The 23575-nt window shown below is 45.0% G+C and overlaps 1 protein-coding gene across 3 annotated transcripts; it reads right to left on the bottom strand.

Moving 5' to 3' along the window:
* Positions 1–1229: 1229 nt before the first annotated feature.
* On the bottom strand, positions 1230–22667 carry Mpzl3 (myelin protein zero like 3). Of its 3 annotated transcripts, none has more exons than XM_038323545.1 (6): positions 22534–22667; positions 14995–15161; positions 9989–10199; positions 8510–8672; positions 6298–6361; positions 1230–2546 (listed from the first exon to the last, which is right to left on the bottom strand). In XM_038323545.1, exons 1-6 carry the CDS (start codon positions 22607–22609, stop codon positions 2520–2522), a joined length of 708 nt encoding a protein of 235 aa, XP_038179473.1. In that variant the 5' UTR covers positions 22610–22667; the 3' UTR covers positions 1230–2519. The 3 variants fall into 3 exon arrangements, with proteins under 3 accessions (XP_038179473.1, XP_038179475.1, XP_038179474.1); XM_038323547.1 differs by lacking the exon at positions 22534–22667 and adding an exon at positions 22140–22449; XM_038323546.1 differs by lacking the exon at positions 22534–22667 and adding an exon at positions 22250–22449.
* Between the last annotated feature and the right edge of the window lie 908 nt (positions 22668–23575).

Here is a 23575-nt window from a genome sequence, read left to right as displayed (position 1 = left end):
GGAGTGGACTCTTCCAACAGGAAGGTTTTGAGCTGGGTAATTAAATAAGAGTCTCGGACCACTCCATGGATCTTCTTAGAATCCCTCTTCAGAACGGATACTGATAGAACATTCTGGTTCAGGATTTGGCCTCCAGGTTTTCTGTTGCTGTAAAACACACACACACATGCATACACAAACACACATGCGGGGGAGGGGAAGCTTTCCTTTCTGAAGCACCATTGCCTGACTCAGGAGCTGCAGACAGTTAAGATGTTCCCAAGTAGCCTGAAGCCACAGGTCACGGGGGAAACAAAGTACTTTATAAACTCACATTTTGTAACATTTCTAAGAGCCCGAATCATAAAACTCAGAAGGTGATACAACCACAATGAAAGACTTAAATCTCTTTCCAGACAATGATATAATATCATGTGGTTTGAGCCCACGGAGCAGCAAAAAGGAAAAAAACAAAGGTATAAGAATGGCACCTTAGAAGATATTAAAACAGTAAGTCAAACAAACAAAAACCCTTTATCTTACATTCATTCTTAAAGGTAGGGTTCCATAGACCGCCTTATTGCCCTTAGAATCAAAAAGTCATAGTGCAAACCTCAGTGTAAGGGTGAAGAAGGCAGCCTTGGCCTGGGATGCAACCACAAACCCATGGAGCAAATAAAATTACTAACTTACTCCCTTATAATGAAAGGCTTCATTGGTCTGTCATTTAAAGGAAGAAGAACCATTTCACAACAGTGTGTGTGTGTGTGTGTGTGTGTTCATCAGGCATCGGTCACCTTATGTAACTCACCAATTTCTGAGCAAGACAAAGCCTCACAGTACAATTGCAAGAAAATCCTAAGATATAAAACTGGTCCCCCATTTTCACAGGATGAGGGTTTAAATAGGTTCTTGTCACATCTCTGACAGAGCACTGAGGTCCACAGCATGTTCCCTCATAACTGGATCACTCTCTTCACATCTTCAGGAGCCCAATTGTTTATGCTTGGTGCCAGAAAGCTGTCTTCTCTCTGTTGATCTGTCAGAGGGGGTCTCACTGGAGTGGCCACAGACAACCACATCTCTAACAAGCAGCCCAGAGAGCCATGGAATCTAGCTACTAGAGGCACAAAATGCCAGGTCCTCCTCTGCCTCTTCTGGGGGCTCCCATGACCAGAGGTAAATCACAGTGCTTATCAGAGAATCAGATTCATGAGTCGTCAGGCTAGATTAAAAACTCTTTTAAGAGTTAAAGATCCCAGTTTCAAGAATAAGATCTTGGTGGTAAGTAGAATGACTTTTATAAGCTACATAGTATATAACACTAACATGGAGCCCTCCCAAGCCACTTTAGGAAGAACCATAAAGAAAACCAGCAAGGCTGGGGGAGGGGTCATCTGTGACTCTCACAATCGAGCCATGAGCCCTGTCACTCTATAGAGAGGGCTCTTTGCACACATGCTGCCAGTCTTCCCTGATACGTCAGGGGCATCTTAATGGATTATAGAAAACTTATTATAAATTAAAATTTATAAAGAGCAGAGGCGTGGGTTACAAGGCACAGAGGGAAGAGAGGGGTGATGCCCTGCGCAACCTCACTTCCTCATCTCCGTACAGAGAAAACCAGCTTGCAGATGCAGTAATGTGTCCATCACTGGTGCAACCCGGAGCTAGAAAAGGCTCTAAGTAACAACAACACAAGAAAAGTGAAAAGACTTAAGGAAAGGACTACAAAAAAGATTTCATAAGTCGCCCCTAAAAACCTTCTTCAGAGGCATTTCTTGCCTCTGACTTGAAAAACGAAGAAGGAAACCACAAATTAGTCAGCCGCAGGAACACAAAATAACAAAGGTTCTTTGGCCCAAAGTGTACCTAGCAAGACACATTAGGAAGACTCTTCTACCTCAAAATCTGCTTCCTTAGCTGTAAATTGATAACACTTTAATACTTAAAGGACCCTGTTAAAACTAGTCGACAACCTATGAGCCTATTGAATCTAAAAAATTTGGGGTCAAATACTCCAGGCCCTGCAAATACAACTGATGACCAGTAAATCACGTAATACACAATACTCGCAACAGAAGACGTGCGTGAGGAAGCAAAGGCTGCCCGTCCCAAAACAAGTGTTCTGTTCACTGGCACGTCATCAGGAAGCTGCAAGCTCCACATCATTAAAAAGTACAATTTTGGCATCAGCAGAGTGACAGACGTTTAGTAGTCTCCTTCAGGCAACTGGAAGAAAACACGAACTACATTCAAGAGCGAAGGTAAACCAAGGGGTGTGTTTCTGTTCAAGACAAGAATTTCTTTGTTCCATCCAAGTGTGTTTAAAAAGGGAAGGCCTGAGTCCCTTCTGGAAGTTTCTGAACAGTTTATAAATATAAAACGAACACTTCTTCAATAAATAAATGGTCCTTAAAGTCTTCACCAATGACCTTCAGAATCTTCTGTCACTGCCGTCCCCGCCAGTGGCACTCCTGGCCAGGGGAATGGGATATTTCCTGTTGTTAGGTAACCCTTCTTCCATCAGACACACTTCATCAGTAGGCCTCTTCATAGTCTGAATCCTAGAGGGGCAAGAATAGCAGATGTTTGTGCACTACAATGCCACAGTCAGATGGAGGCAAAGTTCATGTGTCTGGGGTCTCCAAATGGAATCTAGCTTGGGTACCAATGGCGGGGTATCCCTGCTAGCACACCTAATAGTTCCATGGAGCATCACAGGACCTCAACAAGTCTTGCAGGCTGATTACTGCTTTGAAGACCCAGTGGTTCTCTTTATCATTTTATTTTAGGGCCTAAACACACCAGAAATGCTTGCCTACTGCAGAATGTACAGGGCTGAGGTTAGGAGCTCATTTACCTCGCTCCAACCTTCCTAGCTAAAGGACCCTGAGACACTTCTCTATGAAAACTTCAGCATCTCTGAAATGAAGATAATGCACTCTCTCTGTGTAGCCCTGACTGTCCTGGAACTCGCTCTGTAGACCAGGCTGTCCTCAAACCACAAAGATCCGCCTGCCTCTGCCTTCTGAGTGCTGGGATTGAAGGCGTGTGCTGCCATGCCCGGCTTTTCTCTACTGTCCTGCCTTATCTCCAGCAACAATGTCCTCCTGTGACACCTTCTAGTGTACACTTAGCAATTCTCCCTTCTCTCTCTCTTTCTTGCTGCATTCATTTTTCCTTCTCTGTTGGATCATCCACAACGGCATAGAAAGGTGCTTCGTTTCGCCCATCATAGACAGCAACTCAATACACAGCACCCTCCACCTACTGCCCCAGTTCTCTGCATCCTACCTAAGAAAAGCTATTGGCACTCCCTTCCTCCAATGTATCTTTGTGACGGTTCTCTCCCCTTCCCTGGTACCACTCACTATCTCAATGGGGCTACTTTTGCCAAGGTCACAAGTAAGCTCATCACCAAAACATCACCAGTGAACTCCCAGTTCCTGGAAAATTTTTCTTCCCCATCTCCCAAGATAGCAAACTCTCTTGGTGGTCTTCAAACCAGGTCATCCCTTTTCATCATCTTTTGCTAATATCTCTTTGTCTTTCCAATCTAGAAGCCCGGGAGAATTCCAGGCTCGACCCTTTGACCTCTCCTATAAATATACACATCTATTTCCTCGGTGGACATATCTTCATCTGGCTCTGTCTCCTAATGGCTCCCAGGTCATATCTTCAGACGAGGCCTCTGCTCTGAAAACATAACTGCCCACTGCACATCTCAAACTTAATACGTTCAAACTCAACTCCTGATTTCACTCTTACATCTTGTTCTGGGGTTGGAGAGATGACTAGGTAGTTAGGAACATTCTCTGCCCTTCCAGAAGAACCTGGGTTTAAGTCCTAGCACTCACATGGCATCCCCCAACCATCAGTAACTCAATTTTCAGGGTATCTGATGCCCTCTTTTGGCCTCCATGGGCACTGCGTCCACATGGTGCACAGGCATACATGCAGGCAAAAGACTCACACACATAAGATAAAAATCTCAAGTTTTAATCAAAACATTTTAAGACTTGCTCTAGAAAATGTTGGTTCTATTCTACGAGTGGCCTAAGACCTCTGGAGCAGTCCTTGATTCTTCTCAGTTTTTTTCTTTAAAAAACAAATGCCAGTAAATCCTGACTTTACTTTAGAGCCAAATCCAGACTACAAGCACTTCTCACATGTCTACCACGGACTTCTCTCACTTGGATTACAGCTAATGCCTACTGACTAGGCTGTCTGATCCTGCTGCAGTCTCTTCCTGCCGCTCTCCACATACAAGCTAGACTGACGCTTGGAAGCACTTGTTGGTCCACAGTACCTTCTCTTCAAGTCACCCCTAGTGGATTCCACTTCACCTAGAGTCCAGGTGACTAAGCCCTCTACGAGATCTAGATGCTGCATTAATTGACTCCAACAGACTCATTCTTGCCCTCCTCTCTTGCTTTCCACACTGCTCCGTTGCTGGTCCTAGAACACACGGGTCTTGCCCTCTCCTCTCAGCCTTTGTAAGCACAGTTTCTTCCAGAGTGTTCCCCTGTGAAAGCTGTGTGGCTAGCTGTTTACAGTTCTCTTAAGAAATTTCTCAAATGCCATCTTACTGAAGGTGCCTATAAGCATCCTATTTAACACCGGAGCTCCTCAGCCAGCTTTCCTTTCTCTGCTTTGTTTCTGCAATATTTATTTGAATTAAATATTGCCTGACATACTGAATATTTTAGTTATCTTCAAAAAATTATCAGTGTTTATGACCCAATTTAAGAAAAGATGCTGTCTCAACTGCATGCTAGAGGATGTGAGAGAGGTTCTCAGGCAGACAACGTTTCCCTTGAAGAGCAGGAGTGTTTTCTTTTCACCTCTATGTTCTAAGCACCTAGAATGGTACAAATGGCACATGTCAGGTGCCAATAAACAATCATTAAATAAATTAATACAAGAAATGTGGCAGGGTGATGGTGGCACATGCCTTTAATTCCAGCACTCAGGAGGCAGAGGCAGGCAGATCTCTGTGAGTTCAAGGCCAGCCTGGTCTACAAGAGCTAGTTCCAGGACAGGATACAAAGCTACAGAGAAACCCTGTCTCAAAACAATTTTAAAAAAAGAATGAAAGAAAAAGAAAGAAAGAAAAAATGTGGATACTAACTGTCTCTTACTCTGTGTTATCAAAGTATTCAAACCCTGGAGAGATGAGACTAGGTCCTTCTTCATAAACTAACAACTTTTTCTCAGCTCACATAGGACATTCGAGCTCACAGAAGTCAAATAATGAGAAGCCCTGTGAGTGACAGGGCTGGCTGCACTCATCTGGAGAAAGGCTGAGCGGCTCAGGGATAGGCGTGCCCCACATTAGATTACAGGCTGATTCTGAGGCGTCTCCAGCTGCACCACATCAGAGTCTTCCCTTCTCCTTAGATCCCAGGACAGTCACATAAGCCTGAGTCACTGCGTGTGCTCAGAGAGGGATGAGGACCTGCCAATAGGATGTCTCTTGGTGATAAAAGACATCAATCAAATCACATAAAGACTGTACACCCTGACTTCCTTTAAAATACCAGGGTTCATCAGAGAATTCAATTCAGGGTTCTGAGTCCAGAAACTTGAAATCCTCCTGTAAAAATTCAATAGGGTTTTGTTGTTGTTGTTTGGTTTGGTTGGCTGGTTTTGTGTGTGTGTGTGTGTGTGTGTGTGTGTGTGTGCATGTGTGTGTGTGTGTGAGATCTATCAGTAGCTTACTTACACAACCCCCTTTCTTAAGAACCCAATGAACACAATTCTACACCCATGAGACAGAACATAAAATCACAGACGGGTGAGATGGCTCAGTGGGTAAAGGAGTTCGCTGTCAAGTCTGATGACCTGAGTCCAAACCCTGGAACCCACATGGTAAAAGGACAGAACCAACTCCAGCAAGAAGTCCTCTGACTCTGTGCACTCACTGTAGCATAAATAAACAAATGTAATTTTTAAAATGAGGGCTGGAGAGATGGCTTAGCAGTTAAGAGCACCTGTTACTCTTGCAGAGGACCTGGGTTTTGTTTCAAACCCCCATATGGAGGCTCACAAGCATCTGTAATTCCAGTTGCAGGCAGTCACACACCCTGTTCTGACTACTACAGACACCAGGCAGACTGGTGGTACACATGCATGCATGCATAGCACTCTTATACTTCAAAAAAAATCAAATTGAGAATTAGTAGGAGTTCCCAGAAACCCTGATTCTTGCTTTCCTGAGCTGGCTGGCATGTTTTTGCTTGTCTTGAGAGCATAGGATACTTCAAGTGGGCAGGAAGAGAAGAAGACACCAAACAGAAGAAACAGGGCACTTACCAGACACTCTGCACAGCGGACACAAAGCCTCGCCATGCAGTCATTGTTGTCCTCCTGGTCAGTGCTGTGGAAAGAATACATAGCAAAACTCAGCTGCCACCGTCCTTAGCACAGGGGACAGTTCCAAACTCAGGTACTGAAATCCCATGCGTGGTTTTATAGCTGACCCTTAAAGAGAGTCGTTAGGAATAAAAAATAAGTGTGCATGAGACAGGTAGCAGAACACCCAGCAAACAGCAGCTCATCACCATCAGACACTCAGGAAAGTACTGAACACCAGTACTGCTGGGGCGCCATGCTGGGGTGGGAACAGCAGCAAAGAGAAAGACCCTGGCCTGTTGATGAGCTCCCAGACCCATGTGGGTGAGGACGGTAAGAACTAATGTGCACTGCAATACCATACGATAACATCCCAACAGTTAGGATGGAACTGCCATGAGGCACAGTGCAGGGGGAGACCCAGTCTCTGGTCAGGACTCAAGGAGCAGGATGAGAAGTGGACGTGCAGCTTGGTCCTGCAGGTAAAAAGCTTCTAGACAAACAAGAGAGGGAAGGGGGCAATTCCAGGAATGCTGGGTCAGAAGAAAGCAAATGGATGGACAAATGGACAGATTACAGGTAGAGACAGACAGACACATACACACACACACACACACACACACACACACACGAATGATTTTAGCATATGTAGAGGGAAAAGAATGAGCTGACTACAGCTGGCCTACAGCTGGCCTAAAGCTGGCCTACAGAATGAGTGAGAGCAAATGATGGAAACATTTGACTCGGGAACAGACCACAGAGAGTTTTATATACTGTGCTTAGAAACAGACATCGGTATGTTTGCCAATAATTCTTGTGTGTGTGTGTGTGTGTGTGTGTGTGTGTGTGTATGTGTTACACGTTCCTTGAAAGGGGAGGTCTTTCTCTAGCAAGTAAATAAACACATAGACAGAAAGAGTCCTTTCACAGACAGCGGAAACATGACAGAACTTTCTTTTTTGGTTGCTTTGTTGAGATAGGGTCTCACTATACATCCTTGGCTGGCCTGGAACTCATTATATAGACCAGGCTGGCCTTAAACTCAAAGAAACCTGCCTACCCCTGCCTCCTGAGTGCTGGGATTAAAGGTGTGTGCCTCATGTCAGCTACAGGGCTTTAATGTACATTTTTGTTCCTCTTAAGAAGTAAACCTGTTTTAATCCCAGCACTTGGGAGGCAGAGGCAGGCGGATCTCTGAGTTCGAGGCCAGCCTGGTCTACAGTCTACAAGAGCTAGTTCCAGGACAGGCTCTAGAAACTACAGGGAAACCCTGTCTCGAAAAAGCAAAAAAAAAAAAAAAAAAAAAAAAAAAAAAAAAAAAAAAAAAAAAGTAAACCTGTTTCTGTGAAACTACTGGATTGTGACTGCCCATTGGCAGATTAATAAACGCTTTGGATAACCATGTGGTTTGAGTAAGAATGACCTCCATTGGCTCATATATATGAATACTTAGTCACCAGGAAATAGAACTCTTTGATAGGATTAAAAGGATTAGGGGATGTCATTGAGTTTTAGGTTTTCAAAAGCCCATGCTAGGCCCATTCTCTCATTCATTCTCTCTCTCTCTCTCTCTCTCTCTCTCTCTCTCTCTCTCTCTCTCTCTCTCTCTCGATTAGGATGTAGCTCTCAGCTGCTTCTCCAGTATCATGTCTACTGCCATGTTTCCCCCCATGATGATAATGGACTAAGCCAACCCCCAGTTAAATGATTTCTGTTATTAGAGTTGCCATGGTCATGGTGTCTCTTCACAGCTCTAGAACAGGGACTAAGACAGTAGCCACACCCCTTTACCCCTTCAGAGCATCTGCTGATGAAGAACAGCACATGCTTCTTTAAATTTCCTCTGCCCATCAGGGCTCTTCTCAAAGCCTCCTTCGCTGCTCATATATATTCGGTTAGGAGATGAGCTATATGCTCAAAATGTACATGAGGAGCCACAGCCCTGTGCAGTGTGGTTCCTAACAGAAGCTCCCTGCCAATGTCCACAAATGTCACTCTAATCTTCCTCTGGCACCCCTCACGGAACTACCTACCCCATTTGGAAAGAAATTTCAGCACTGGAGTTGACTTCAGCCTGGGAGGGAAGTGTGTGGATATGGAACACGGGTGCTGCCCCCAACGCAGGGCTGTGAAAAGGACCCAGGCTCACTGTTGGGGTCTCAGCAGGACTTACTCATCGGAGACTTCAATGGAAGACTTCTTATAGCCAGACCTGCTCCTCTTCTTTCCCGTTGCCTTCCTCCCCATCCTCACCAGCAGCAGAACAACCACTACTGCTGAGGGGATGAAGACGAGGATGGAGAGAAGGGCCACCGAGGACAGCATGGTGCCGAAACCTGTAGGGAGAGCCGAGGGAAGGATGTGCACGTGCAGCCTGACTCCAGATCAGGCTCGGGATTCTTCCGATCTCGGCCTTTGTTCATGCTGCTCATTACAAGGGAATAAATTCATCACAGACAATAGAAACAATGCAAGAACTCCACCGCCTAGGAGTAACACACTGCTGTCTACCAGTTCATTCTTCTTTCCTGGAGCCTAAAAGCACATATGGGGCAGGATGCAAATTGTAAAAGCAGAAGTCCTATTTTTTACATTACTTTAGCTTAGCATATGATACATTTGCTTTGATGTGACTAAAAAGATCCTGATCATAAAGGTCTTTCAAGCCAAGCATGTGGGCCTTTGATCCCACACTGGGAGGCAGAGGCAGGCAATCTCCAACCAAGGCCAGCCTGGTGGTTTACAAAGTAAGGTCTAGGACAGCCAAAGCCTACAGGGAATATACTTTTAAGGGAATATCATTTTTAGAAATCTGCCGTCTAGAAAAATGAAATCTATTCTTGCCAGGGGTCTGAGTACGTAAATGTGCAATGGGTTATTGTCAAACCAGACAACAACTATGGCAGAGAAAAGGGTGAGGAGGGAGAGAGGGAGAGGAGGGAGAAAGGACAGGGTAGGTAGGCAGGAGGGAAATAAAGGAGGGAGGGAAGCCCCAAGAAATGGTGAGGAAATTATGACTCATAATGTGTTTTTATGTCTTTGGTTCAAACCCAGTTTCAAGCTCAAATAACCATATAATAGTCACCAAAGGAAAATTCTGAAGAGTCACTCATAACCCCATCAGCACAGGAGAAGGAAAGTGCCGCTTCTTAGCATAAAGAAATGTAGCACTGCCCACTGTTAGAGGGAGCGCCCCTCACACACCAGCCTCTTAGCTGTAGCACAGCCCCAACAGGACAACGGGGATAAGTTCTACATCAACACAAGCACCCTTCATTAAATTGGGGGGATTGCTCAACATTCCACAAGACATTTGGTCACCTGAAGATAAAATGAAGAAGACAATGCAGAAACTATGACAAAGTTGGAAGAGAATATCCAGCTTTCAAAATTAAAACCAAGACAGCTCAGCCAGTAAAGGCTGTTCCCAACTCCTGCACGTTGTCTTCTGACCTCTAGACATGCATTGCAGCATGCATGCCCACACCAAGACACATACAAAATAAATAAAAATAAATAAACGTCTGAAAATTCAATCTCAATGGGCATTTGAAGACAACTTTGACACAGTGGTCCTCTAAGCCAACTGATGAGTTCCAGAAAACACCCGAGGAGGCACAGCAGTGGAGGAGCCTGGCAGTGAGCAGCTTACCCCTCTCTGTGACCGTGAGCTCTGTCAGGGGGATATTGTGGTACACGTCTGGAGGATTCTTCACGGCACAGCTAAACGTCCCATTGTCCTTCAGAGTGGGGTTGCTGATGCTGATGGACGCATCCCCTTTGTACACATTTCCAACCCAGGAAATCCGGTCTCGGAACGTGCCCGCTGTCGTTGGATACTGGAAAGACTGGTAATGAAAAATCTAAGAAAGTGAAGACCATGAGAGAAAAAGTTAGCTTGGAAAACACAACAAAATGAAAGGCTGAGTAGATCCAAAATTAAAAAGAATTGTAAAATAGGGTTTTCTTTCCCCCCAGTTGGCTTTTGTTTTGTTTTTAGTGCTTTTCTCACCTCTCTCTTAGAAAGACAGGTCAATACAACTGATCAGAAAGAAAGGTTGATGACAGAGACCTGAGAACTTGTCTACGGCTGGGGAGGTGACTCAGTGGCTAAGTGTCCTTCCAGAGGACCTGAGCTCAGTTCCCAGCACCCACATCAGGGAGTACCCAAGCACACAGAACTTCAGCTCTAGGGGATTCCACACTTCTGGGCTCTAAGGGCACCTTCACATGTTACCACACACACACACACACACACACATACACAACAGAGACCTACATACAGACATACACACATACACACTGAGACACACACACAAGCATACACACATGCACACCCATACACATATACACACAGAGACCCACACACAGATACACACACACACAAACACAGACACACACACACAAAGAGAGAGTTCTAAGCAAGAACTTTCTTCTAAATTCTTCCTAAGGTCTCCAGGTAATGACCCTCAAGCAGAGGCAACTTCACTCTCTATAAAACATTTGACAATGTGGGCAGATTCTTTTTTCCCACCAGGTTTTAAATTGTATTTCTTTATAATTGACAAATAATAACTGTGTATATTTATGGAGCACAATGCGGCTTTTTGTGTGGTGTTGAGACTTGACCCCTGGGCCTTGTGCACGCTAAGCTCTACCACTGAGATATATCTCACAGCTATTTTTGCTTTTGAGGAACTGCCAGGCCATTTTCTAAATTAGCTGTATTATTTACATTAGCAAATTTCCCTTTTCTCCAACCTGCACCAATCCTTACTGTGATCTGCCTTTTGAAGACTTATTTTATTATTTGTCATCGTGTGTGCATGTATGTATGTGTGTGTGTGCTTGCATGTGTGTGTTTGCGCATGACTGCAGGTGCCCACAGGCCACTGTGAGCCATCTCAGGTCCTCAGCAAGAGAAGTGTACACTCCTAACCTCTGAGCCATCCTCCCAGCCCCATGACTCGCCTACTTTATAACAGCTCTGTTTGGTTGTCTGAGGTGAGGTCTCATTACAGTTTTATTTTTAGTCCCTTTATAATTGGAGTCACTGAACTTTTTCATATATCTGAACACTGATATTGCTTCTTTTGGGAAATGTCTGCTCAGATCTTCTGCCTACTGCTTAACCAGGCTATTTGTTTCCTTGGCACACTGGGTTGTGAGCTTCAGGCACCTAGTGGGTAGAAATCAAGGGCACTGCTAAACTTCCCACAGGCGTAAATGTCAATAACGCTGAAGAAGGGAAACTGTTTATCACGGTTTACAAATGGCTGCCACTGCTTCCTCCCTTGGCCCTCAGAACATCACCAAAGCACGGGAGGCAGGTGTAACTACCCTGAGCTTACAGGAAGAGAAATGAGACCCCAATCAAAACACGAAGTGAGTCACTCCCAGGCACACAGTTAGCTAGAGACAAAGGGAGGTCTTTGTTTTCCAGATCCCTGGGCAGTGTCAGGCAATCCTGTCTCTCTCTGGTCTCTCCTGTGGCCATTAACACAAGCCCACGTCAAATGCCTGATAAGCGCGCAATGACTCTCTGCCGTATTAAGGCAACACTGCTTTGGACTTGGTGGCCGGACACTTGGTCACCAAAAGCACATATTTATTTATGCCTGAAGGTGTGACAAACAGGTATGATAACATGATTCTGATGCAAGACAGGAGGCTTCCCTCTTTCTTTGTTTACTTGGTACCTTCCACTTAGGACACCAGGCGTTTCCAACCACTGAATTGCCTAACTTTGAAGAGCAATTCCTCAGAGAAGATGCTGAATCACTCCCTGGTCAATTTCATCAAGAATTCACTTCACAGATACTTAGCACACCTCCCATGTTCCAGGGCTGTGACGGAACAGGATACAATGGGCGCCACACAATCATGGCTCCTGTTCTCATGGAACTTACATTTTGGTAGAAACAGTAAGAATCAACATATATTTGACAAGTGTTCCAAAGGGGGGGATAAAGGAGGCCTACCAAGCCAACATGATGGTGTGTGCCTGTACTCTCCCAGTACTCAGGAGGCTGAGGCAGGAGTGCTGTGTCTGTGAGCCTAGCCTGAGTTATACACTCAAGAACAGACTGGGGTACAGAGCAAACCTGTCTCCAAAAACCAAGTCCTGTCATCAGTCATCAGAACAAAAGACCTAAATATTCCTCACTGACAAAACAAGGTCTGCTGTGTTCCTTCTAGGTTAACCTAACTCATGAATTACATTTAAATTCGTTACCCACAATCCTCACTCCTTGGTAAGCCTAACAAACTAACCACTTCTTTGCACCTGAGCTACAAGACTCTTGAATGCTGCTGATTCCAGCTCAAACGAGCTTGCTGCTTTCTGACTGGGCTCACAGACTGTACTCTAGGAGAAGCACTGTCTGCACATAGGGGTTCTGGCTCAAGAAGCTCCTACTGCTCACTCTGTCCTACTTTTGGACAAGGAGGCAGAGCCAAATAAGGTCAGCCACGGCCTCCTGACAAGTCAGAATAAAGGGAACTATTTTAAATCTAAAGCAACAGGAACCTTGACACCCGCCGTATCTCCTTTGCCAGTTACCTGTATCCCGAAACCACGACACTCCACACACCACAGCACTCAGTGACAGCTCCTAATGCACAGTTCAAAGCGCATTCACTGAGATAAAAGGCAATTTTTTGCCAACGGAGGAAAATAGGATAAAGAACACTTTGTAAAATCAAGTCTAGGAAGAACAGCGAGACAGCTCAGTGAGTAAAGGCGCCTTGCCTCTACGATGGAGGTCTGCGTGCATCCCCAGGACCCAAGGGGTGCAAAGGAGAGACCTGGACTCTGCAAGTTTTCCTCTGACTTTCATATGCTCACAGTGGCATGCATATGCAAATAAATAAATAAAAATGCAAACTCAATTTAAATGTGGCTATGGTATTGACATTTTTCAAAGATTATTTTATGTGTATGGGGGTTTCCCTGCATGTACATCTGTGTGTTAGTGCATGCCTGCTACTCAGGGAGGTCAGAACAGGGCATCTGATTCCCTTGGAACTGGGGTTACAAGAGGTTGTAAGCTAGCATGTGGGTGCTGGGAATTGAACCCAGGGTTTCTCTGGAAGAACAGTCAGTGCTCTTAACTGAGGAGCCATCTCTCCAGCCCCAACATTCAAATATATTCTTAAATAGTACCCATCCTGAACTAAGGCAACTGAAAGAAAGAGAAAGGGTTTTTACAGCATTGTAATCTCTAATTAAACACCCATAATGGGACTTGAACCATAAATGTGTTTTATATGTGTGACTAAAGTATATTGCTTCTAATATTGCATGACCATCTGTCACCAATGTCATCTGTCACCAGTACAAAGTGCCACAATTTCCTCCAAAGGCAGCTATATAAATCACTGCAGACATTTACATGGCCAGAGGAGAAGCCAAGATAAATCTACAGAGTGCAGGACTGTCAGACAGACACGCCCATGGAGACAGCGGGATCGGAGCAGCTATCAGAGAAAGGATGTCAGTGACGTGAGCGGGGAGTTTCTGGAGCCCACGTCCTGGAGATGCCCTTCTTAGTATATCAGATCTAAAACAAAGCTGTAATGACACACAGAAGGAAGCAACAAGGCAACCAAATTAAGCCACATTTCCTCGTGGTTTCTGACCATCTTTTTCTTTGAAGATAATGTGCAGGAGTCTAACATGGCAGAGTAAAAGGCTCTGTGTGGTTAAACAAGGGGCAGAGGACTAGCTCTCCCCAAAGCCCTATCTATTTTTATTTCATTTTCTAATTATTTTTTGTTTGTTTGTTTGTCTTTTGAGTCGGGGTTTCTCTGTGAAACAACCCTGGCTGTCCTGGAACTCACTCTGTAAACCAGGCTGGCCTCGAACTCCCAGAGATCTGCCTGCCTGCCTCTGCTTCCCAAGGGCTGGGATTAAAGGCATGCGCCACCACTGCCCAGCCATTTTCTAAATTTAACTGTAGTGTGTGTGTGTGTGTGTGTGTGTGTGTGTGTGTGTGTGTGTGGTGTATGTGTGTGTAGGTGTGTGTATGTGTCTGGAGGTGTATGGCTGGAGGTGTGTATGTGTGTGTGTGTCTGGAGGTATGTGTGGTGTGTGTGGTGTGGGTGTGGAGGTGTGTGGGTGTGTAGGTATGTGGTGTGTGTGTAGGTGTGTATGTGTCTGGAGGTGTGTGTGGGTGTGTGTGTGTGTCTGGAGGTGTGTGTGTGTGTGTGTGTATGTCTGGAGGTATGTGTGGGTGTGTGTGTCTGGAGGTGTGTGTGTGTGTGTGTGTGTCTGGAGGTATGTGTGCTGTGTGTGTGTGTGTGTGTGTGTGTCTCAAGGTGTGTGTGTGTAGGTGTAGGAGGTCATGAAGGAACACTAGTGCTAGGCTTTACACATAGAAATCAGAGGACAACTTTTGAGTGTGCGCTCTCTCCATCCCCCATGAGTTTCAGGACTCGAACTTAGGTCATCAGGCTTGCGAAGCAGGAGTCTTCATTCACTGAACTAGGGCACAGGCCTTCTTTCTTTTTTTAAGTGTAGATCAAGTTGGCTTCAAGACTGCTGTTGTTGAGAATGGCCTTGAACTCCTGATCTTCCTACCTCACCAATGCTGAAATTACAGACATGTGCCGCCATGCCAGGCACTCAGAGGAACGTTCTAGAAATTCCACACTTACAGATTCCGTGCGACTGCTGCTGGGGGGCCGGTATGTCCAGTCTATGGTCAGCTTGTCGGTGACATCCGAAGACGACTTGAAGGTGCACTTCAACTTGATCTTCTCTCCAACATATCCCCGGACATGGGCATCTGCACTGATCTCCAGAGAGAGGGTGGGAGGCACACCTAGTGGAGGCAAGGCCAAACACTTACGATGCATTTGCTTTGTTGGGTTATGCAAATGTAAGTGAGCTCTACAGATGCTTTGCAATGTACTTTCAGACAAATCTATGCGGAGCAAGGAGCTAAGATCCATTAATCTTTAATAACATTTTTATCATTTTATGGTCTTAAATCCTAGCAAATAGTTGAGTAAAAGTTAAAAACCCAATCCCACTAGCATTTTTCCAAACACAGGCTTGTAGTTAAGTGAAATACAAACAAGAGAGGGCTGCCCACGACTGCCGATATATATCTCGGTGGGGACCTCCATTTGCCGCGCACCGCACCCCCGTGTCTGCGTTCGATGCACTTTTACCCAGTTACCAAGCTTCAGTCAAGGGGGCTGGAGGTTAAAATACACAGACACACACACAGACAGAGAGACAGCGACACGGGTCATCCTTGAATTCCCCAAGAATGCCCCCTTTATTGTGTTCAGGGGCAGATTATATAGAGATAGCCACGCCTCAGCCAAACCCACCAGAAACCACTCTCCTGCATCAGGAACTCCTGAAGGTCTCATGCTCAGAGCAGCTGTAGGCACTCAGATCAGGGGATTACAAGAAATTCAGGATCTGGGGTCTCACTGCTCCCAACATTTTATGGCAACCCTCTCTTGTTTGTATTTCACTTAACTACAAGCCTGTGTTTGGAAAAATGTTTACTAAAAGACAACAGCATCTGCTCCTTCTCATTCTGTGCCCTCCCCAACGTCCCCCCCCACCCCACGATCCAGGAATACAGTAGCTTTTATGAGGTCTAAGAGACTCAAGCAGTGGTGGCGCACACCTTTAATCTGAGCACTTGGGAGGTGGAGGCAGGTGGATCTTTGTGAGTTCAAGGCCAGTCTGGTATATAGAGCGAGTTCCAGGAAAACCAAGAACAACTAAGGCTATACAGAGACACCTTGCTCAAAAGAGACAGAGTGTAGCCAGGCGGTGGTGGTGCACGCCTTTAGTCCCAGCACTCGGGAGGCAGAGGCAGGCGGATCTCTGTGAGTTCGAGGCCAACCTGGTCTACAAGAGCTAGTTCCAGGACAGGCTCCAAAAGCTACAGAGAAACCCTGTCTCGAAAAAACAAAAAACAAAACAAAAAGAAAAAGAAAAGAAACTACTAGTGTTTCAGCCAGTAGCCGAATGAAGACAGAAACTACAAATAGGAAATATATGCTCTAAACTGTCCTGAAAGGTTCTAGCGAGTCTTCCCCCTCCTCTCCTCTTCCTTTTTTTTTAAAATTATCTTTATTTTTCAATCATGTGTATATATGTGTGTGGGCACATCCACGAGTGCTGGTGCCAATGGAGGCAGGAGGCGTTATCCCCTAGAGCTGGGGATGTGTTTATGAGCCATGTGATGTGGGTGCTGGGACCTGAACTCGGATCCTCTGGAAGAACTCTAAGCGCTCTAAACTGCTGATCCTTCCCTCTAACACCTCTTCCTCCTTCTCTTTTCCCTCTGCTGCCTCGCCTCCTTCTTCTTGAGAGAGGGCTTTGCTATGTAGCCAAGTCTGGCCTAAATTCACAGTCCTCCTGACTCAGGCTTCAAGACCTAGGATTACCAGCATGTAGCACCACACCCAGCTAGGCTTCCTCTCAAAGCTGGGTAGTGAATCATACATCTATTAAAAGTAAATTATGGAGGGCAGGCTGGAGGTGTAGTTCAAGGCAGAGCACCTGCCTTAACTTGGAAGGCCCCAGGTTCTATTCTTAGTACCAAAAAAGAAGTAAAGAAAGGAAAAAAAGAAAGGAAGGAAGGGGAAAAAGTAAATTATGGATAAGAAAAAATAAAATTGAGTATGTTTTACAATGTAAAAGATATCATTTTTAAAGCCTGCAGTGTGGTTTTTCTAAAACCATTCATTCCAACTTTAACACTCCACCTTTCTGAAAGAAAGAAAGAAAAAGAAAGAAAGAAAGAAAGAAAGAAAGAAAGAAAGAAGTGAGGGAGGAAGAAAAGAAGGAAGGAAGGAAGAAAAGTAGGAGGGAGGGAGACAGACAAAAAACACCCGGCACTTTGTTTCTTCTAGCCGACTTCTAGTGACTAGAAACACATCTCCCCCTGGAGAGCACTATTCTGGAAAATGAAAACACAATCCCTCAGTTTTTCTACTTCCTTCTCTACCTCACTAATCCAAGATTCTTCTGGATTGACTAAGGGCAAAGAACATAGCAAGGTTTCAGAAAAGAGCAAATCCACACCCTGCTGCAAAATCCAGTGGTCTTTCTGGCACAGGCAGGATGGTGTAATGATTGAACACAAAGATGCCTAAGCCAGAAGATCTGAGTTCAAGCCCCAGCCCTATCGCTGGCTCTGAGCAGCTCAGCAAGTTACCTTCCTCCTTCAGTTTGCTCATCCTGGCAGAAATGGGGCTTACCTCTAGGCCACTGTGGGGATTAAATGAGTTAAAACATGCACACCACCCAGAAAGCCTACCTACCTGGAGCAAACGCCCCATGCCTGCTGATACCGCCTGCTCTTTCTCCTACAGGCTCTCAACTTTGCCTACCGCTGGCATATCTGAGTCATTGTCCCCGTACCTTCACCTCTGCCAGCTTTGACTCATTTTCTCACTCCTCTCTGGACGATCTAGTCTGGTCACATTCCTCCCGAGAGGAGGAGATCAAGACAGAGCTCGCTAGTAAGGCCTTTAATAAGAATCTGACCCATCTCAAAGATGATGGCCCTTGGGTTCCCTGCATAGCATCCTTTCTGACTGCCATGCTAAATTTGCCATTTCTTCTCTGTGTAACTGCCCTGGATGTCACAGAACTTGCTTTGTAGACCAGGCTGGCCTAGAAAGCACCAAGATCTGCCTGCCTCTGCCTCCCAAGTACTGGGATTAAAGGCACGTACTACCACCACCCGGCTATTTGCCATTTCTTGTATGCCTTTGTAAATGTCCATTCCTCTGCCAGAAAAAGGCTTTATTCTCAAGCCCTCAACCACTCCTGACCCATCAACATGAAGAAAACCCCTATTCGGCACTGGAGATTCAGATCTAAAACCTGAAAGGTAGAATGAACCCACAAATTACACAGACTCCTTCTCTTATGTTTTCAGCCTAAAACATACATACAATATAGAGCTTGAAGTAGAAGATTTGAACTTAGCCAGAACTACACCAAGCTCTCGCTCATCTGCTTCCGGCTGCGAGAGCTAGGTGGAGTCCTCTAACCTGCTCAGGCTCCACTTGCTCCATCCGTGAATGGAAAGACTAGCCCTCCTGTGGTCACTGGGAGCATCCAATACACTTTAAACATATACAGGCCTGGAATGTGTGAGGCTCTGTGCTCTCTCCCTAGTACCACAATAAATAAGCAAACAAACAAAGAAATAGACATAGAAGACTTAGTAGAGCCCTCGAGGTAAAACCTTTTAACAAATAGCAACTATTATTATTAAAGAGGACACCACATATACTAAAAATTCTGAACTAATTCCCCACTGGGCTGTGAATTAATACCTAAACACGAATAGTCTGTCTCAGGCACTGTCAACTACCCATCTACCCTCTTCCCTATGCCTGGATTGTCCAGTCATTTCCCAAAGATACTGTGTCTTTTCATGTCTCTATGCTTTCCTCTGAATACATCTTTGTCTAGAAGGATCCTCTTCGTTCCTACCATCCTGCCAGAGTTGCTCCCCAACAGCTCAAACACCAGCCTGCTTTGTGATACCCAAATTTCCTGAAGTTCTTTGCTCTTTTTCTGAAGTTCCCTAACACAATAGTACCCAAGCACATATGCCATGACTACACCTGACTTATAAAGGTCCTTTCATTCACAAAATACAAGTACTGTCAGGGCAAAAATTCAGAGAGAAGTCAAGCAGAGGGAAACTGGGAGGATCACCATGATTACTAGTGTAAGAATAACATGTGCTCACTGCTCACTACTTCTCTCCCTATCAACCTTCCTTATGGAATTTTCAACATCTCTCTCAATGCTCTGTCTGTACACATTTGGGAAAATATCAGTTCTTGATAATCACTTCTAGACTGGGCTGGTGTACTAAAGGAGGAAAAAAATATCACCCAAATGTACAGATAGTTACCATAAGAAATTAACACTAGAAGGAAGGATGAAAGGTGTCAAGAATGACTCTCAGTTTCACTCAAAGAGGGAAACCAGGCTTGTGGGGGAGAGGCATGAGTCTGATTCTGGGTAAGTTTGGATGTCTTTGATACCTAAGGGATGTCAAAAAAGAACCACACATCAGGGGTCAGCAGTGACTCAAGTGGAAGCAAATGGCTCTCACAAGAGAACTCATAGTAATTAGCAGTGGCCCTGCTCTCAGCCCTGCAGGGAACCCAGATTATCCAAACCGATCAATCTCTCCAGTAGTTTTCCAGCAAACAGCTAAAACATTTCAACATCTTTATGTAAATGAAGTTTTAATAGAATGCAACCACACTGGTTTGTTTGTGGCTACTTTTGCACACTTGGCAGAGACTGAGAAGATGCAGAAGAGAACAGGTGCTCACAAAGTCTAAAATGTTCACTCACATCCCACTATTGGAAACTGTTGATACCTGCTTTAGAGCTAAAATCTAAGTTAGAGTTAGAAATCAGAACCTCTATAGTTGCTTCAGTTCTCTAGAGTCCCAGTCTCTCTCCCCTCCCTGTCTCCCTCTCTGTCTTTCTCCTCCTTTCCTGTCTCCTTTCTCTCCCCTCTCTCTCTCTCTCTCTCTCTCTCTCTCTCTCTCTCTCTCTCTCTCTCTCTCTCTCTGTCCTCTCGCTTCCCTTCCCTCCATCTCTTTTCCCTTTTCCTCCCTCCATCTCTGCCTCTCTCCTCTCTCTTCCTCTCCCTCCCTCCATCTCTCTTTTCCCTTTTCCTCCATCTCTCTCTCTACCCCTTTCTCTTCAGTCCATATTCCCTCTCCATATTTCTATCATCTCCCTTCTTAAAAACCTTTCTAATGCTATGCTACATTCATTCAAATTTCCACATTTTAGCATATCTTTTCAGATATTTAATTTTTATTTTATTTGTTTTGTTTCTTGAGACAGGATCATGTTATGTAGACAAGGCCAATTCTCCTGCCTCAGCATCTCAAGTGATAGGACCACCATGCTCTGGTTTGAGATTTATCCTGGCCAAATAAAAACATCTGACCACAAAAATTTTAAAAACCAATTAATGAAGGTTAGAAAATAAAACCTTGTTCTAACACAAATCATTTTAGAGCTGGTAGAAATTAAATATGACAAAACAAAGTCCCTAATTTTATACATCCCATTTTCCAAAATGTAAATCTCCCCAGCTTGAATTTACATGGTACTTGCACTTATATGAAAAAGAGAAAAGTATAATCCGGGCTGGTTCTCTGTTATTATTGCTTCCTCTTCTCTTGTCCTTGGAGGTCAAAAAGGGCATCTGATTCCCTGGTATTAGAGTTACAAACCATTGTGAGCCCACATCTGGATGCTGGGAATCAAATCTAGCAGAACAAATGGTTCAAACGTAAGTTAATTTGGGGGACTGGTGCGATATGGAAGAGCACCAAGTGCCCTTAACTGCTGAGCCATCTCTCCAGCCCCCTAGATTGGATGGTTGGTTGGTTGATTGATTTTTAAGGCAAAATATAAATCTATTAAAGAAGACTTGGAGGAGTAGCTGAGGAATGCAAATTATTCAGGAAGTACCCAGAGATCAACAACTTCAAAACTATTACTAGAATGTGTGCACACAGGTAGCGGTCAGCGGCAACTCCATTGAGTGGCTTCTCTCCTTCCCCTGGTAATGAATGTATGATCTGGAGATGGCACCACGTCCTCGGGCTTATGTGGCAAGCACCTTAGCCCACTGATCCACTGCACCAGTCCCCCAAATTAACTTGTTTGAACCATTTGTTCTGCTAGATTTGACACCTGCTCTTCAATGCGAAGTGACTCTGGGTTTACAAAAAGACCACTATTTCTAGAATTTTTTTCAATGGGACAGGATTTGAACATTTCTCCCCCAACACCCATGCTGTGTATATACAAAAAGAAAAAAGATATGTTTATATAAAGTGACAGTAGACCTAACTCCATTGCAAAAAGAATTCAGATGAAAAACTGGACACGTATGATGACACAGGCAGCTGGGAGGGATCAGGGAGTGTGCTGGCAGCATGCAGATTAGTCACCAGATAAATGAAAACGTCCTCCCTTACCGGGTGAGACTCGGCCACCTAAATGTGTCCATATTTCTACAATATTAAAGACCCCTTTCAGAAACATCCATTATTTACAGGGAAACATTACAATTCGTTCTAATTCCAGCTATACTAGTATTGTATTTCTTAGGAAAACACACAAAGAAAAAATAATCAGGAAATAATTTGGACCTCAAAACGAAGTCAATTAGTTTGAATTGAAATTTAGAAACTTGGAATAAATTATCTAAAAGTTGTCATTGTGTTGCCATTACAATATTGTCATTAGGTCAACACTGTACTCTTCTTCGTCTTCTCCCCCCCCCCCCCCCCCAGACAGGGTTTCTCTGTAGATTTGGAGCCTGCCCTGGAACTAGCTCTTGTAGACCCCACTGGCCTCGAACTCACAGAGATCTGCTGGCCTCTGCTTCCTGAGTGCTGGGATTAAAGGTGTGCGCCACCACCGCCTGGCTAACACTGTGTTTCTGACAACAGCTAAAAGATCAAGTTTCAAAAGAACGCCTGTGACTTTTCTCACACTTTAGAATGTTTATAAAGTGTGCCTGCTCTAAGAAAAATTACACTATAATCCTTCCCGAAAGTGTTTTATTTCATAGCCCCTGAAGTAAAATTACCAAATCAAGATTTTTTTTCCTTCCCTCCCGCCACCCACCCCTTTATCCCTTTCTCTCTCTCTCTCTCTCTCTCTCTCTCTCTCTCTCTCTCTCTCTCTCTCTCTCTCTCTCTCTCTCTCTCTCTCTCTCTCTCTCTCTCTTTCTCTCTCTCTTTTTTCCAGTCCTTACAATCGTTCTTGTGTCTATCAAAATAACTGGGGCGAACAGAATAGTCCATTCCTGGCCAAGGTGTAACAGCGATACAGAACCCTGGCAGACAGTCGCTGATAACCTCATACAGGAACAGTGAGCGTCCGCAAAGCCCGAGCTCGCTGTGGTTTCATCGGGTCGCGGCATCACCAAGCAAGGTCAAGTCACACCAGGCAGAGCTCCGGCACCAACCGGGGACCAACTCTCCGCAGTGGGTGGTGACAGCCGGGAAAGAACGTCCTCCCACATCCCCTCCCTTCCCAGAAACCGAGCTGGGGGTTTCCTGAGACCCCCAACCCGGAACCGGAAGAGCGACTATCTTTCCTGACCCTCCCCAGGCCGGAAGTGGAACCCAGCCAGCTGGCGCACTCACCCTGGACAAATAGAATGCTCAGCAGTGGAAAGAGAGCGCAGCCACAGCCTCCTGCTGCTCCTCTTGGCAGCTGCATCCCGACAGCTCTTCCGACACTTGCACACCTTGTTTACAGCTCCCGGGGACCACGCAGGTGGTACCGGAAGTGACGTCATCGCGGGAGACACCTTGAAATGGCCCTCCGGATTTACCTCAGGGACATGGCTTGTTAGCAGACTCCTACCTGGTTTCCCTCATCAGCAATTCTTTGGCTCTCAAGAAGGATCTGATTGCTCTCTTCTGCTTCGAATTAGCCACAGACTTTGGGGAAAACAATTTTACTTCTATGGAATTCTGCAGGACCAGGCTTGATCCTCTGACTGTAATCCAGAAGTTTTATCTCCAGAGTGTCTAAATTGAACTTCACAGTAGATTCTCATACATTTGAAGTTCAGGGAGACATAGGCGAGTGTACAGGGTCAAATAAATAAACCTTTATTGGGCCCTGTGATAAGTACACACAAGCCTCGACATTCCTGTTCCTTTGAATGTAGCCATTACATCATCTAGAATTAGATGCTAATTAGATTACAGCAGTGATAGTGATGTTGAAATCACTACATCGTGTATTTGAGGGGAAGGGGCCTAGGATATGTATCAATACAAAAGTATTACTGTCATAGTCCATGATATTTCTAGACATGAAATGAGATGGCCTGACATCCTCTGGAAAAAGATGGTACAGGACCCTGCTTGGCTCATGTAGTCACCCGTTCTCCTGGACTCGCTATGGTCAAGGAAAGTACAAGGGAAATAGAACGCCTCAGCCTTTGGAAATATTTCCTAACTGTGACGTTTTCAACTGGCATACTTTACCAGACTTGAAAGTTGGTGGTTTTCTCTATGAAGAGAATAACTATAAAGTTCCCAAACTAAGCCAGGCAGGGTCATAAAAGCCTGTAGACCAGGATCTGCAACACTGAGGCCGGAAGACCACCATCAGCCTGTATTTCTTAGTAAGACCCTAGTAAAGGTTAGGCTTAGACTCCAGAAATGAGTCTTC

Source organism: Arvicola amphibius, chromosome 3, assembly GCF_903992535.2.
Source record: "Arvicola amphibius chromosome 3, mArvAmp1.2, whole genome shotgun sequence".
Lineage (NCBI taxonomy): Eukaryota > Metazoa > Chordata > Mammalia > Rodentia > Cricetidae > Arvicola > Arvicola amphibius.
Note: the sequence above shows the minus strand (reverse complement) of the source record. Positions and strands in the feature narration are given on the sequence as shown.

Coding starts and splice junctions, on each gene's coding strand:
- Mpzl3 (XM_038323545.1), bottom strand. CDS start 22,609: ATGCAGCTGCCAAGAGGAGCAGCAGGAGGCTGTGGCTGCGCTCTCTTT. Junction 10,200..14,994: donor GCAGCAGTCGCACGGAATCT/GTAAGTGTGGAA, acceptor TCACTTTCTTAG/ATTTTTCATTACCAGTCTTT. Junction 2,547..6,297: donor TCCGCTGTGCAGAGTGTCTG/GTAAGTGCCCTG, acceptor TTGCCCCTCTAG/GATTCAGACTATGAAGAGGC.